The sequence below is a fragment of the Carcharhinus amblyrhynchos genome, unplaced genomic scaffold (genome assembly GCF_965287045.1).
Source record: "Carcharhinus amblyrhynchos unplaced genomic scaffold, sCarAmb.v2.hapA scaffold_39, whole genome shotgun sequence".
In the NCBI taxonomy this organism is placed as follows: domain Eukaryota; kingdom Metazoa; phylum Chordata; class Chondrichthyes; order Carcharhiniformes; family Carcharhinidae; genus Carcharhinus; species Carcharhinus amblyrhynchos.
In genome coordinates, this window is record NW_027649780.1 from 6,556,224 (window position 1) to 6,569,322 (window position 13,099).

The following is a 13,099-nucleotide window of genomic DNA, read 5'->3' on the forward strand; positions in this document are numbered from 1 at the left end:
AATTCGATCAAAGGAAGAGTCTCATAAAGTGGCCAAAATAGTTGTTAGCCTGAGGATTGGGAATTTATTTTAGAATTCAGCAAAGGAGAACCAAGAAGCTGAGAAAGAGAAAATAGAATAAGAGAGCGAACTGGTGAGAAACATAAAAATCGGCTGGAAAAGCTCCTATCGGTATGTGAAAAGGAAAAGATTAGCCAAATGTGGGTCTATTTCAGGCAGAGACAGGAGAGTTTATAATGGGGAAATGGCAGAGAAACTAAACAATGTGTGTCTGCCTTCTCAGAAGAAGATATAGAAATCATCTCAAAAACACTGGAGAACCAAAGGAGTAGTGAGCATGAGGAACTGGAAGAGATTAGTATTAGTGAGAGAGTGGTACTGGAGAAATTAATGGGATTGAAATTGAATAAATCCCCAAAAGCTGATGACCTACATCCCAGAGTGTTGGAAGAGGTGGCTGTACAGATAGTGGATACATTGGTGGTCATCTTTCCAAATTCTATAGATTCTGGAATGGTTGCTGCAGATCGGTAAATGTAACCTCACTGTTTAAGGAGGAAAATAGCCATGATGTGGAGATGTCTGCATTGGACTGGGGTAGGCACAGTAAGAAGTCTGAGAACACCAGGTTAAAGTCCAACAGGTTTATTTTGTAGCACAAGCTTTTGGAGCACTACCCCTTCATCAGGCGAGTCCTGATGAAGGGGCAGCGCCCCTCACCTGATGAAGGGGTAGCTTGTGCTACCAAATAAACCTGTTGGACTTTAACCTGGTGTTCTGACACTTCTTACTGTAAGTAGAGAGAGAGAAAAAACAGGGAACCACAGACCCATTAGCCTGACATCAGTAGAGGGAAAATGCTACAATTTATTATAAAGGATGTGATCACATATGAATTAAGAGCAGGATTAGACCACCTGGCCCCTCGAGCCTGCTCTACCATTCAGTACAATCATGGCTTATCTGATTGTAACCTCAACTCCACATTTCCATTATCTCTCTCATGTCCAGATGTTTGATTTCATGAATTCTCTGAAACTAAGAGGCTTTGTTAGATAAACCTATACTCTGGGGTTGTCTCTCTTGTAACCAGGCCTCAATGCTTATCTGAGTCTACTTCAATAAAGATCTGTGGTTCGTCCCATTGCCGCTTATGTGATTTTGCAACGTCTGTGATTATTAACCCTTTGAGACTCCCCTTTAGTGATGAGGTTACCACTCAAAAAAGCCAATATAATGTTGAGAACACCTCTCCAAATCCTTCAGCTGGCCACTCTTCCAGATGTCAGGAGGTATCCTAAACTATCCCTCTGTAAAGTTCAGTTTCTAGTTTCCCCCTTCTTTCTTTTAACATTGCTGTTGGAGCATGGTGAGGGACTGCCAGAACTGGCAATTTAATAGATCTTCTATGATAACAGCACCTCATGATGGCCCAGAATAACATTCCGCACCACCGCCCCCCCCCCCCCCCCCCACCCCCGTACTGATTAGATCCCATTGGATGTGTTTTCCTGTGGAAATGTTATAATAAATTTTATAGCCCTCACCGGACTGCCTCCCGGTCAGTGATCACTAATTAGGATAATTAATCATTAATCAGATCTTTACTCCTGTTTTCCTGTCCTGCATGCTGGTATCCTAAACAGCTACATCGAAACATAGGCAGGCAGACAGGATGTTAGATGAAACTTTAGTTACACAATAAGTACCCAGGCCTGGAACTCACTCTTGGGAGCAGAAAATATCTCTCCATAGATGGCCCCAATCCTAGTGTGGCAGTTAAAGTATTAAATTTTGTTCCTTTAAAAAACAGAACAAAAAATTAAAGCACAGGAACAGGCCCTTTGGCCCTTCAAGCCTGCACCTGAATTAAAACCTCCTATCCTTCCAAGGACCATACCCCTCTATTCCCATCCTATTCATGTTTTTGTCAAGACACCCCTGAAAGTCACTATTGTATCTGCTTCCTCCAGCTCTCCCAGTAGCGAGTTCAGGCACCCACCACCCTCTCTGTAAAAAAACTTGCCTTGTACATCTCCTTTAAACCTTGCCCCTTGCACTTTAAACCTATGCTCCCTGGTAACTGACTCTTTGACCCTGGGAAAAAGCTTCTGACTATCCACTCTTGTCCATGCATCTCACAATCTTCTAGACTTCTAACAAGTCACCCCTCAACCTTCATTGTCCCAGTGAGAACAACCTAGTTTCTCCAACCTCTCCCCATAGCTAATGCCCTCCATACCAGGCAACTTCTTGATAAATCTTCTCTGTACCCTCTCCAAAGCCTCCACACCCTTCTGGCAGTGTTGCAACCAGAATTGAACACTAGATTCCAAGTGAACAGACCTAATTAAGGGTCTGTAAAGCTGCAACATGACTTGCCAAAACATACAAAAGGATACAACTATCACCAAGAGAAAGCTATCAATTTACTGGACCTATCTATATTATACATCAGTGCCAGATTGAAATATTCTATTGAACTGAATTGTGTCCAATATCCCAGTTCCTATTTGCTGTTTAATTTCAGGTCTCTACCCTCAATTACATAACCCTATCTCATTGGCTTCATAGCATCTTTAAAACTGGAATCAATCATTTCTATCTGATTCCCGACAGGAATATATTTTGATTACTTGTTCTTTGTCTGAAATAGCATCATTTTATAAGGTAACTTGCTCACAGCATCTTTTCCGATGTTGGAATTGTCCCAGATTTGAACAACAGATTTGTTGGCTTTCAAATATTCATTAATACCTATTAGGGGGAATGAACTCAGAAGAATCGTTCCACACTCAAGCCTGATTCAATCAACAAATAGTTTATAGGGTTACGCCAGCAGCGAGAAGCCACAAGGGCTGACCATGTGCGACTCCACTTAACAAAGAAAATCATTGAGAGAGAAATTTCAAATAATCAGGGATTTAAGACCAATAATAAAAAAATTATAATAAAACTATGAGCACTGAGAGAATTAACATAAGATCAGACTAACAGAGATACTGTCTGCACAAAGAAACACAAATCCACAGTAAGAGATTTAAACAAGTAAGAGATTTGAAAAAGTATTTCTGATGTATTTTGGACTTTGAAATGTATTTCAGATGATTTTTAAAATGATCTGTACATTTTAGCCAAAAGCAGGTTGCTGCAGAGTATGATGGCTGAAGGCTGAGTGAGATGAACCACGTTCTTTGGAACAATGAAACCACAGAATGTGTATATTTTTATCAGCAGAAGTTATGGATAGTGTGGGTTCCCAAAGCTTACTGAATTACTGAATGCCCCCTAGAACGTGGTCAAGTCAGCTAGCCCCATGATATTTCTCGGACTATTGTACTCCATTGCGATTAGTATTGTATATTGCTAGCATGAAATGGAATATCTATATATCTAATTGCCTTTGCTTCAGGCCTACCTCAACATAGTGTTTGGCCATTTTTGTATTAAACAATAGCTCATTGGCTACAGTGATGAAGGGAGTAAATCTTACTGTTTCTGGAAATTGATTTAGACCTCTGTTCAAAAATGTTTTACTGTGAGTTCACTACAATTAACTTTAATAAGTCATTGTTACGGAGAATGCACCAAGGAACAGTTAATTCCTAAGGTTTCGTCCAAGTTTAAACCAAGTGGGTCAATTTGGATTGGTCAAGGCATTGCCAGAAGGTACAAAACAGGGAATGACTGACTCCCAGGTTTTTGTTTATTTGAAAAAGGCCTCATTCCTGTCGTTACTTGTGAAATCACTGGTGTCTCTGCAGGCCATGTAATAGAGTGAATCTCTCTCCACACTTAGAGCTGGAGAATGGCCTCTCTCCAGTGTGAACTTGCTGGTGTGCCCTCAGGTTAGATGCAGCACTGAATCTCTTCCCACAGATGGGACAGGGGAAGGGTCTCTCTTCAATGTGAATGTGTTGGTGGACAATGAGATCTGAAGAGGTTATAAAAATGCCACAGTAATCAGAGCATTTAAAAGGTCTCTCAGTGATGTGAACGCGTTGCTGTCTCTGTAGGCTGCATGACTGAGTGAATCCCTTTCCACATTGAGAGCAGGTGAATGGTCTCTCCCCAGTGTGAACTCACTGGTGTTTCCACAGGTTGGATGACCGATTGAATCCCTTCCTACATTGAGAGAGGTGAATGGCCTCTCCCCAGTATGAGGTCGCTGGACTGCCCACAGGTCTGAGAACTGACTGAATCCCTGCCCACACTCAGAGCAAGTGAACGGTTTCTCACCAGTGTGAATTCGCTGGTATGTTGCAAGAGTGGATAACACGGTAAACCCCTTTCCACACACACAGCAGGAGAATGGCCTTTCCCCAGTGTGAACTCGCTGGTGAGTCTGTAGGTTGGATAGCTGACTGAATCCCTCCCCACACTGAGAGCAGGTGAATGGCCTCTCCCCAGTGTGAAGTCGCTGGTGTACCTGCAGATCAGAGAACCGACTGAATCCCTGCCCACAGTCTCTCACCAGTGTGAACTCGCTGGTGTGTTAGAAGAATGGATAACTGAGTGAATCTCTTCCCACAGTGAGAGTAGGTGAACAGCCTATCCCCAGTGTGAATTCGCTGGTGTGTCAGCAGGGTCCTTGAATGAGTGTATCGTTTCCCACAGTCAGGGCAGATGAATGGCCTCTCCCAGAGTGAATTTGCTGATGGGTCTGCAAATCAATTAACTGAGTGAATCCTTTCCCTCACACAGAGCAGATGAATGGCTTCTCCCCAGTGTGAAATCGTTTGTGTCTCCACAGACTTTATAACTGGGTGAATCCTTTCCCACACTCAGAGCCTCTCCCCAGTGTGAAGTCGCCTCTGCAAATCTGTTATATGAGTGTATCCCTTCCCACACACACAGCAGGTAAATGGTTTCTCCCCAGTGTGAGTGCGCCAATGAGTTTGCAGTACAGATTGGTAATTGAATCCCTTCCCACAGTCCCCATATTTTCATGGTTTCTCTATGGTGCGGGTGTCCTTGGGACTCTCCAGATTAAACTATCAGCTAAATCTCACACAGAACACAGGTACAGTCTCTCCCCGCTGTGAATCCTGCAATGTATTTTCAGGCTGTGTAACATTTACCCTCTCAATTTTCCTGAAGGTGCTGATTCAGGCTGATTAACAGACCTATACTCACTGCTTCCTGTCCTGGACACAGAGAGCTGAAAATCTCCATCCAGGCTGTCAGGCAGATTTATGTCTGTATGACAGGACTACAACTGTGTGGAATATCCAACTGGATTCGCGTCCTTTCCCTTCAATTGCTGCAAGTCCCCAATTTCCCCCAGAATGAGAAAAGAAATGGAAAGGGGGAAACATTGATTTCCTCCCAGATGTTGCACAGAGGAGGAAGTTTCAGCCTGAAGCTCATTGACGAGCTTCCGCATTCTGACGTCACAATGGAGCCCTGCCTGAATCAGCCAATAGGAATCACACTGTTACGTCTCCGCGTTCCAGTGCGCAGGCCCGGACGGTCCCGGGAGCCCCGCCCCCCACCCATTGTTCCCCTCCCCCTCCTCGAGCCAAGGTTTCCAGACCAGCGGTTCCGGCCAGAGCGAGAAGCCGCTCGGCGATCTCCCCCTCCCCCCGGTCCGGGACTGTCTCCAACATCTGTGAGTGTTCCATTGAAAACTACCCAGACTGAAACAATTGGGGGGGATACCCCTGGTCGGATGGATTTGTTCCGGGAACAGCAGGAAACTAAGTGGTGGGAAATAATCAGGATGGGGATGACCAGCGGGATGGGGGGAATGTTATTATGGGCCTCCATGAGGTGCTGTTATCATAGAAGGTCTATTAAATTGCCAGTTCTGGCAGCTCCAGCAGCACCCTGTGAAAAGGAAGGGGAAGCTAGAAACTGAACTTTACAGCAGGATAGTTGAGGCCCCCTCCTGACATCTGGAAAACTGATTGGTTTACTGTCAAACCAATCAGTGGGACTTAAACCTGGTGATATCAGACTTCTCATTGTGACGGCACAATGGAGCCCAACCTGAATCAACCAATAGTAATCACTCTGCTCCGCGGTGACGTCTCCGGGTTCAGGCCCGTGGACCCGGGAGCCCCGCCCCCGCCTATTGTTCCCCCCAGCCTGTACATTCCACACATTGTCAGTCCAGTCAGATAGACAGATATCTGTCTGGCAGCCTGCATGGAGATCTCTGTGTCCAGGACAGAAAGCGGTGAGCATTGGAGGTGGTGGCATTGGTGGTATTGTCACAGACCCAGGGTGACGCACTGGGGACTGGCTTCAAATCCCATCACGGCAGGTAATGAAATTTGAATTTAGGGCGATACAGTGGTACAGTGGTTAGCACTGCAGCCTCACAGCACCAGGGACCGGGGTTCAGTTCCAGCCTTGGGTTACTGTCTGTGTGGAGTTTGTACATTCTCCCATGTCTGTGTGGGTTTCCTCTGGATGCTGTGGTTTCTTCCCACAGTCCGAAGATGTGCGGGTCAGGTGGATTGGCAATGCTAATTTGACTTTAGTGTCAGGGGATTTACGGGATAAATATATGGGGAAAGGACCTGGGATTGTGGTCGGTGCAGACTCAGTGGACCGAATGGCCTCTTTCTGCACTGTAGAGATTCTATGATTCTAATTGATTCTAAGGTCTGTCAATCAGCACCTTCAGGAGAATTGGGAGGGGGAATGTTAGATACAGCAGAGTGAGAATGGAAGGAGAGTGTGTGGGATGGAGATTTACAGTTTTTGGGGAATGAGAGGAAAAAATATTCCATGGAAACCAGAATTGTCTGTTCTGAATTTCTGTCCTGTGCTTATTTTTGTAATTATTTTTGTAAACCCCTTTCACAGGATACCAGAAGGTGGAGGATTTGCAGACAGATATCTCAAATCAAACATTAAGTCAAGATCTGACAGAGTCACTCAATTCATTGGTACCTGAATATTATCAGCCTTTAATTCTACAATGAGAAATATTTCTCTCTTCTGTCTACTTCTAAAGACTTTAAACATCTGTGTGACTGGGAAGTTACTGAGAGACACACAAACATCCGAGTGAATGTTCCATTGCACTGGCTGACTGTGGAAAGAGCTTTAACCAGTTACACAGCCTGAAAATACATCACAGCATTCACAGTGGGGAGGGACTACCTGTGTTCTGTGTGAGATTTAACTGATTGTTTAACCTGGAGAGTCACAAGGACACCCGCACCATGGAGAAACAGTGGAAATGTGGGTACTGTGGGAAGGGATTCAGGTTCCCATTTCAGCTGGAAATTCATCAACGCAGTCACACTGGGGAGAGACCATTCACCTGCTCTGTGTGTGAGAAGGGATTCACTCAATTATCCAGGCTGCGTGCACACAATCTCACGCACACCCAGGAGAGACCCTTTAAATGCTCTGACTGTGGGAGTGGTTTCAGAAGCACTGCAGAACTTGTAACCCACCAGCGCATTCACACTGGGGAGAGACCATTCAACTGCTCTCACTGCTCGAAGGGATTTAAAAGGTTATACACACTGCAGAGACACCAGCGAGTTCACACTGGGGAGAGACCATTCACCTGCTCTGTGTGTGGGAAGGGATTCGCCCAGTCATCCAGTCTACAGAGTCACAATGTCACCCACACCAATGAGAGACCCTTTAAATGCTCTAACTGTGGGAGCAGCTTCAAACGTGCTGCGGATCTGAGGGACCACCAGCGCAATCACACTGAGGAGAATCCGTTCAGCTGCTCTCACTGCACAAAAAAATTTAGAACGTCATCCACACTGCGGAAACATGAACGGGTTCACACCGGGGAGACACCTTTCACCTGCACCATGTGTGGGAAGGGATTCACTCAGTTAAGCCATCTCTGGAGACACCAGCGAGTTCACACGGGGGAAAGGCCATTTACCTGCACTGTGTGTGGGAAGGGATTCACTCAGTTAAACAATCTCCTGAGACACCAGCGAGTTCACACGGGGGAGAGGCCATTCACCTGCACCGAGTGTGGGCAGGGATTCACTCAGTCATCTGATCTGCGGACACACCAACGAATTCACACTGGGGAGAAACCATTCATCTGCTCTGTGTGTGGGAAAGGATTCAATGATTCATCCACCCTGCGGGCACACCAACAAGTTCACACTGGGGAGAGACCGTTCAAATGCACTCTGTGTGGGAAGGGATACATTCACTCTTCCGACCTGCAGACACACCAGCGAATTCACACTGGGGAGAAGCCGTTCAGTTGCTCTCATTGCACAAAGAGATTTCATCGGTCATCCGACCTGCAGACACACCAGCGGGTTCACACTGGGGAGAGACCGTTCAGTTGCTCTCACTGCACAAAGAGGTTCCATCGGTCATCTGACCTGCTGAAACATCAGCCAGTTCACACTGGGGAGAAACCATTCACCTGCTCCATGTGTGGGAAGGGATTCACTCAGTCATCCAGCCTACGGGTACACCAGCGGGTTCACACCAGGGAGTGACTGCTCACCTGCTGTGTGTATGGGAAAGGATTCACTCAGTCAGTAAACTTGGTGAGATACCAGCAAATTCACAAGTGGTTACAGTTCTGGGATTATTCTTGTAAATCTCTGTTGTGCCTTTTCCTGTGTTTCTATTTCCTTTTTCTAAATGAAGATCACAAATGTTGACAGTACTCCCAGTGTAGTCTTGTGATGAAAATATAGACTGGTTCAATGAAATGTAGATAATAGAATTGATATCTAATGAGGACTTTATACTTTAGAATTGAATAAAGAGTTCATTGTTACTAACAGGTAAAGAAGAGCTAAAACCCTTACCCAGAACCCTTTTCACACACATGTGGACATCTCTGAATCTGATGCACACGTTACATAAGGGGCTGGAATTCACTGGAATTTCTTGACAACCTTTCAGTAGAAATGTACTGGTACAGACTGTGACAAAGGACACAACAGATTGCAAGAACCAGGAGGAACCTTTAACCCAGAGAATGTTCATGACACTGGTGCCAGGCTTGTGTCTGTCTTTATGAGCACACAAAACAGTCCAAAGATGTGTGGGATAGGTGGATTGGCCATGCCAAATTGACCCTAGTGTTCGGGGGATTAGCAGGGTAAGTGTGTAGGATTGCGGGAATAGGGCTTTGATGGGATTGTGGTCACTACAGACTCGATGGACCAAATGGCCTCCTCCTACACTGTAGGGATCCTATGATTCTATGAATACTATTAGACATGTTCCAGATGGTGATTATCTGTGTTAGTCTGCATTTATAAACCCATTAAATTCTGTTGTGGACTGAATGAGTTGCCAATATCCACACAGTGTCAAAATACTGCATCCTAAACTACAACATTTCTGATTTTGCTTGAAGTTTTTGAGGCTGAGGTCAGGGAGCTCATTGCTAGTTGCCCTTGAGAAGGTGATGGTGAGCTGCGTTCCTGAATTGCTGCAGACCACGTGTTGTGGGTTGACCCACAATGCTATACGGGAAGGAATTCCAAGATTTTGACCCAGCGACCATGAAGGAATACCAATATATTTCCAAGTCAGGGTGGTGAGTGGCTTGGAGGGGAATTTGCAGGTGGTGATGCTCCCATGTATCTGCTGTCCTTGTCCTTCTAGATGGAAGTGGTTTGGAAGATGCTGTCTAAGGATCTTTGGTGAATTTACCCTGCTAATCCCCCTGACAGTGAGGGGCAATTTGGCATGGCTAGTCAACCTAATTGGCAGATGTTTAGTGTGTGGGTGGAAACCAGAGCACCCGGAGGAAACCCAGGCAGACATGAGGAGAATGTGAAAACTTCACACAGGCAGTCACCCAAGGCAGTAACTGAACCTGAGACAGCAGTACTGACCACTGTGCCTCCAATTATCAATTAATTAACAGAGATATGTATTATTCCAAATTCTAAAAGGTTTGCTGTAATACATTGTGCATAACTGCTTTGAACAGCAGAAAATTCAACAATGCCAGTTTGGAGAAGGAAACAGGTAAATATTGTATTCACTCATTGCAATGCCATTGATTGAAATCTGAAAACACACGTGATAGTTGGTGGCAGACCAATTTCTGAGCAGGTATTTCTGTCTCTGATAAGGATTTCTCAGACTGCAATTACAGTTCTTGCTCATTATTCATGTCTAAATCAATAATTCCTTCCCAGTTTAAATCCATCATTTCAATTCTGGTACCAAGATGTTCTAATGGACACACTGACGAGGATGTTGCTGATGATGAAACAATGATTCTCACTAACATGTCAGAGTGGAGTGAAGAGGACACAGTGGAACGGTCGGCTGCTGAAATGCCCTTTGAAGAGAAAAGCAACATCACCTCAAACTGAAGCTTCAACTCAAATTGTTCTCATTGTTGTGTGTTCAGTTAGAGTCAACGCCCTGACACCCTCTACAGTGCACAGAAACATAGACACAGAAACATAGACATAGAAACATCGAAAACAGAAGCAGAAGTCCATTTTGCCCTTTGAGCCTGCTCCGCCATTCATTTTGATTTTGGCTGATCATCAAATTTAATATCCAATATTGCCTTCCCCCCCATATTCCTTTAGCCCCAATCTTGTTTCCTCATCCTTACATATGCTTCCTTTTTCCTCTTGACAAGACATTCAACCACGTTTGTGAACCATGTCTCCTTCACTCGGCCATTTCCTCCCTGCCTGACAGGGACATATCTATCAAGGACACACAGTATTTGTTCCTTGAAAAAGCTCCACTTTTCATTTGTGCCCTTACCTGTCAGTTTCTGTTCCAATCTTATGCTCCCTAATTCTTGCTTAATCACATCATAATTACCCCTGCCCCAATTATAAACCTTGCCCTGCCGTGTGACCCTATCTCCACTGCAATAATGAAAGACACCAAATTGTGGTCACTATCTCCAAAGTGCTGTCCCACAAACAAATCTAACACTTGGCCCGGTTCATTAACCAGTTTAGTAGAGTATGAGGTGATTTGATCAAAACCTGAGGGGCTTGACAAAGCGGATGTGGAGAGAATGTTTTCTTTTAATGGAGAATCTAGAACTGACAGGAGTGGAGGAAATATTTACAAATAAGAGATTGCTCATCTATGACAGAGATTAGAAATGTTTTATCTTAGAAGGTTGTGAGCCTCTGGAACTCTTCCTCAAAAGAAAGTGAAAGCATTGTCCTTGAATATTTTAAAGGCACAGCCAAAAAGATTCTTGATTAATGAGGAACTGAAAGGTTATTAAGGGGCGGCCAGAACTGTGGGATTCAGGCTAAAATTAGATCAGCCATGATCTTATTGAATTGTGGAGCAGGCTGGGGGAACTGAGTAGCCTGCTCCTAGTTCATTTGTTCATATATTCTTATGGCTGTTTCCCTGGAAATCTCTCTCTTGGGAATGTCCATCATGCAGCTTTTCCATTCGCACTGATTTTTGAAATCTTTTTGAACAGGGTATCAGTGTTCCTCTGACATTTGATCGCTGATGATAGTTGTGTCCAAATGAATCAAGATATTTCTGATTGAAAATCCTTCCATTGTTTCCCTTGTAAATAAAAACATGTATCAAAGCAACGAATATAAGCACAGAATAGAAATTTGAAACTGATATTCTGATTGTCACATAACATTCTCCTCTCTTTGTGGAAATCGTTCTTTCCGGTTATATCACAACTTTGATATTGTTCCTGCTCTGTCCAGGACCACAAGAAATTACAAAGGATCATGAATGAAGCCCAATCCATCATAAAAACCAGCCTCCTATTCATTGACTCTGACATTTCCCACTGTCTCAGAAAAGTAGCCAGCATAACCAAGGACCCCACGCACCCAGATATTCTTTCTTCCACCTTCTTCCATTGGGAAAAAGATACAAAGGTTTGAGGACATGTACCAACCAACTCAAGAACAGCTTATTCCCTGCTGCCATCAAACTCTTGAATGGAGCTACCTCATATTAATTTGACCTTTCTCTATATCCTAGCTATCCTAGCTATGGTAGGAAGGACTATTACTTACGTGGCGAAAAACTGCAGCAGGCGACGGTGCAGAGGGACCTCGGGGTCCTTGTGCATGAGTCGCAAAAACCCAGCTTGCAGGTGCAGCAGGTGGTCAGGAAGGCGAATGGGATGCTGGCCTTCATAGCGAGGGGGATTGAATATAAAAGTAGGGAGGTCTTGCTGCAGCTGTATAGGGCATTGGTGAGGCCGCAGCTGGAGTACTGTGTGCAGTTTTGGGCGCCGCACCTGCGCAAGGATATTTTGGCCCTGGAGGGAGTGCAGAGGAGGTTTACTAGGCTGATACCGGAGTTGAGGGGATTGAGCTATGAGGAGAGGCTGAATAAACTAGGCTTGTACTCGTTAGAGTTTAGAAGAATGAGGGGAGATCTCATTGAGACGTATAAGATGATGAATGGGATGGATAGGATAGAGGTGGAGAGACTCTTCCCGCTCAAAAAAGACAGTAGGACTAGGGGGCACAGCCTCAAGATAAAGGGGAGGCGGTTTAGAACGGAGTTGAGGAGGAACTTCTTCACTCAAAGGGTGGTGAATCTCTGGAATTCTCTGCCCGTTGAAGTGGTGGAGGCTGCCTCGCTAAATATTTTTAAGAAGCGGGTTGATGGGTTCTTGATAAGAGAGGGGATTAAGGGTTATGGGGAGAGGGCGGGAAAGTGGAACTGAGCCACGACAGATCAGCCATGATCTTATTGAATGGCGGAGCAGGCTCGAAGGGCTAGATGGCCTACTCCTGCTCCTATTTCTTATGTTCTTATGTTCTTATGACTGTAATATTGCATTCTGCATCTTCCATTTTCCTTCTCTTTGTCAGTAAAACGTACAAGAAACAATCCTTCTTACTGTGTACTAATACATGTGACAATAATGAATCAAATCAAATCAAATTTCAAACTATAAACATCTGCTTCCTCCCTATCAATTGTAAGCCTAATTTTTTTACCATCCTCCTTATTTTTCCCCAGTTCTCCCCAAGGAAGCTGCTGACTCCGGGGTTCAGTTTCACACTAAATTATTCCACTCCCCAGTATGTCACCCAGGTGTCTAAATTTTTACACCTGAATTTAACTGTTTTGCTAAAGCGGCGTCTCTATCAATTCCAGTGACCACCGAAATGTACATTATGTCTGGATGGGGTTACTGCGT

At 44.6% G+C, this 13,099-nt stretch overlaps 2 protein-coding genes across 2 annotated transcripts in view; both read left to right on the forward strand.

The window, feature by feature from the left end:
- The window catches only part of LOC145363664 (uncharacterized), a 106,206-nt gene that overhangs the window by 29,945 nt on the left and 63,162 nt on the right, over nucleotides 1–13,099 (forward strand). The window lies entirely within an intron of this gene.
- LOC145363642 (uncharacterized) lies at nucleotides 5,544–8,470 on the forward strand. Its single transcript, XM_080218837.1, has 2 exons — nucleotides 5,544–5,611; nucleotides 6,817–8,470. Exon 2 carries the CDS (start codon nucleotides 7,179–7,181, stop codon nucleotides 8,445–8,447), a length of 1,269 nt encoding a protein of 422 aa, XP_080074963.1. The 5' UTR covers nucleotides 5,544–5,611; nucleotides 6,817–7,178; the 3' UTR covers nucleotides 8,448–8,470.